Here is a 3,521-nt window from a genome sequence, read left to right on the forward strand (position 1 = left end):
AAAAAAGAAGGCCAGCCAGCTGCTAGGGTCCATTTGGGTCAGATTCATGTAATAGACTCGAGACTAGAGAGAGCTTATTAAAAAAAAATTGAAGAAAGTTTCAAAAGATGAAAGAATGAGTAATGGCCACGCCTGCAAAAGCACCACCGAATTGCCTTATTGGGTCCAGATGCTTCGCTTTGCTCACACTTTCTGCAGTTTATTTTCTTTTCCTCTCAGAAAGATGGCAAAAAGGAATCAATTGAGTGGAAGGTATTATAGTTGACTGCTGGGGACTCCACTTTCTGGGTACTGGATGGATTGGGTTAAGTGCCCTTATTGGCCTACCAGCATTTCATTTATTTCTAGTGGTTCTTTTATAAGGTAGCATACCACCTAAAAAGATACTAGGTTCTATCACCAATTTTGTGCCTTCTTTCTTATCCCTTTCTCCTTAATAAACAATTCATTGTTAAAGCTTAATTATAAGTCTCTGCTTGCCAAAGTGCTGACAATCCTTTCCAAATTCGCCTCACAAATATATAAGATTTCTGATCGCCCATTATTGTTTGGTGGAATCCTTGTAATGGGATCTGATATTCATATTTATAACTAATATTATCTCATTCACGGACTGTGCTAAAATGACAGTACTCTGATTACAGTACAGTATTTCCCTATTCAACTTGTTGCTTCCCTGTGTTAGAACTTTAACATGGCCACTATACTTATTCTCTTTTGATTAACTTGGAGCAGCTCATATGTATGATAGCACTCAGGTTCTATCTCTGAACACAATCAGATCAGTGTAATACTTTGAAATCCAGCTCGCGATTATCCGAACTTCTGTTTTTCGTTGCTTGATCAACCATGGTGGATCAGTTTTCATTTCCGGTAAAAGATCCAGGCAATGAGATCCTACAAGGACAAAAAAAGGGTTCAACAGATTCTTGTTAGTGGATGTTTTGACGTGACAGGAACTAAGGAAACATATAGCCGTTTACATATTTCGTAAGAGATGGTATGTAAAGCACCATTTACTGTATATACTGCAACGACACTATCTGATATATTCTCCAATACCCTGAAGATAAGATAGGAATATTTGACATTTATGTTACGTGTATGATCAAATGATTGAATGCAAATGATCTGCAGAAATCAGATTATTGTTTAAATGAATTGTATGGAATTTGTTTCGGTACCCGCCACTGCTGTAAGGATCTCTGAGGCCATTAGAGAAAATGATGTTGCTGGCAAACCTATGGAGAATCAACTTTAAATCCTGTAAAATGATGATGATGATAAGATACTTTTTAAGGGTTAGGTTTCAGTATTAATAAATGGAATGTAATGATTGGGAAAGGAGGTTAAAGGACACAAACATGGCCTCCATAGTAAGTTGTCACCCAATGTGGACGAGGTTGGACACCAAATAAGCTCTTGCACTTCCTTATGAACTTGTTTAGATTGAATGGCGATGGTGGGAACATTGAAGCACTGTGTTCATGGCCTATAGGCATCACCATTTCACTACATGTCTGTAATGAGGTCAAATCCCATGTAAAATAATCTCATTGGGAATTGCATGCAATCATGAAGAAAGAAAGTTTAGTGGCATTAACATCTGATAATATTTCATACCAGGAAGCAGGAACCTAGCCCTACTAATATTCGGAAAATCTGAAAGTTCGAATAGCAACATATGTAACTCCCGATTTTAAAACCAATTCTTCTACAAGTTTTTGATTGATACATGGAGAGTAGCATCATCTAGCTACAGTAACATCTCACCTGCCATTTCCAACTCATATATGTTTCATCAGTTGGATGGTTGAATTCCTCCATGTCATAGCATGATTTATTTCCCATATAAGCAACGACACCGGCGAATATTCGGCCAAGTATATCCGTCCTCTTCGGGGCTCCATCGATGCCACGGCAGACGATATTAAGGGGATACGTTGGGGGACAATCATATTGAGCTACTTCAGAATATACTGAATCCAAGTAGTCTTTAAGATCGAAACTTCTCTTCAATTTTCTGAACAATAAGAAGATTAGTTATTTGTGCCTTATAATAACATTAAACATGGCATATTGACAATATTAGTGGTCATTAAATAGTTTACTTGCAAGTTTTGAACATCTTGCTGAGGATTGAAAGACCATTAAACTTGGAAGCAATTTTATCAATTTCATCCCATGATTTCCGGATAGTTTCATAGCATCTTTCACTAGTTTCCTGTCCATTATAGAACAAGTTGAAACTACGTTAAAAAAAGGGAATGGTTTATAGTCAAAAAGAGAATCAAAATCAGCCAATTAGATTTTTTTTTTTACTTTGAAATCCTTGGTCACAATGGCGTAGTAACCAACTTGCGGTGCAAGGCCATCAAAGTAAAGAATTGGAGCTGAGGATGCAAGAGCTCCAAGAGCAACATGTGGATATTTCAGCCGAAACCATGCAGCAAGCACTGCAAAACATATGAAAAATCATGAATATGGTCTTAGATTAAAAGAACCGGAATTTGTGTAAACTTACTTCCACCATATGATCCTCCGATGACGATCACTGGAGAATTCTTTGCCGAGAATGTTTTCTTGATGTGAATGATAATGGCAGCATAATCTGCAATAGCTTGAGCTGAGGTGAAGTAACCCCTAACACTGGCGTTTCTTAAAGCTGCTTCCCTTGATCCAAATGGTACGGATTTTCCATAGAACCGATGCTGCAAACATTACAATGTCATGGTTTCTGAGTAAATTAAAGCCTCCAAAACAGAAGATAAATAAAGACTTAAAAAATCTTCTTCTTCTTTTATGGAATAGGAAAATCATAATCTTACCTCTATATATACCTGCAAAGCCTTGAAACGAGGGGCATTATCTCTGAGAAAACCAATGCCAAATAAATCATAATCCAATGACTCTTCGGCACCAAAATAAACCAAGATTGGTGAAATAGTGTTTGGACCTCCCCACTGTTTAGAATCTATTATGTATCTTTGAGGAAAGATGGTGAAGCTTTCAGGTTTGTAGTTGAAGTGATCGAGAGTCTGGTTGTAAAAAAGGGTCTCGAAATCCTCTGAAACCGATGAGATCGATCCGGTTTGAGGTTTGCTTCGGATTGTTCTTCGAAGTGCTCCGAGCCTTGGGAAGCTGAACTGTGTTCCGGAGACATAGGATAAGGAAATTAAAGAAAACAAAAGCAATTGATGAAGAAATGAGTGTCTCGTGATCAAGTCCATGGACTTTGTTTATCTGCAAGATTTGAACTTCTTTATCTTGAGCTATATTATAGTTCAAGATGAGCATTCTATTTATACTACGTAAGAGATGGGTGATTCTTGTTAATTGAATTATGTACACCGCAATTTATAAATAATTAAGCGTTCAACATGTATATTTTTTACATATTTGCAGCGGTAGCTCGAGTCTTGGTGGTGTTATAAAGAGTCCAAGTTTTGAGTTTTATCCCAACCTTAATTACCAAAGATAATGTGGGAAAGGGTATTTACTACTCTATCCTTTTGTGAATC

At 37.2% G+C, this 3,521-nt stretch overlaps 1 protein-coding gene across 1 annotated transcript; it reads right to left on the reverse strand.

Moving 5' to 3' along the window:
• Window positions 1-694: 694 nt before the first annotated feature.
• On the reverse strand, window positions 695-3,243 carry LOC120194165 (lysosomal Pro-X carboxypeptidase-like). The gene is made up of 9 exons (XM_039196558.1): window positions 2,829-3,243; window positions 2,525-2,711; window positions 2,323-2,456; window positions 2,112-2,224; window positions 1,774-2,023; window positions 1,365-1,520; window positions 1,185-1,264; window positions 1,014-1,063; window positions 695-897 (listed from the first exon to the last, which is right to left on the reverse strand). The coding sequence occupies exons 1-9, from the start codon at window positions 3,228-3,230 to the stop codon at window positions 755-757; spliced, it is 1,515 nt and encodes a 504-aa protein (XP_039052489.1). The 5' UTR covers window positions 3,231-3,243; the 3' UTR covers window positions 695-754.
• Window positions 3,244-3,521: the final 278 nt, after the last annotated feature.

Source organism: Hibiscus syriacus, unplaced genomic scaffold (genome assembly GCF_006381635.1).
Source record: "Hibiscus syriacus cultivar Baekdansim isolate YM2019G1 unplaced genomic scaffold, ASM638163v2 tig00116997_pilon, whole genome shotgun sequence".
NCBI lineage: Eukaryota > Viridiplantae > Streptophyta > Magnoliopsida > Malvales > Malvaceae > Hibiscus > Hibiscus syriacus.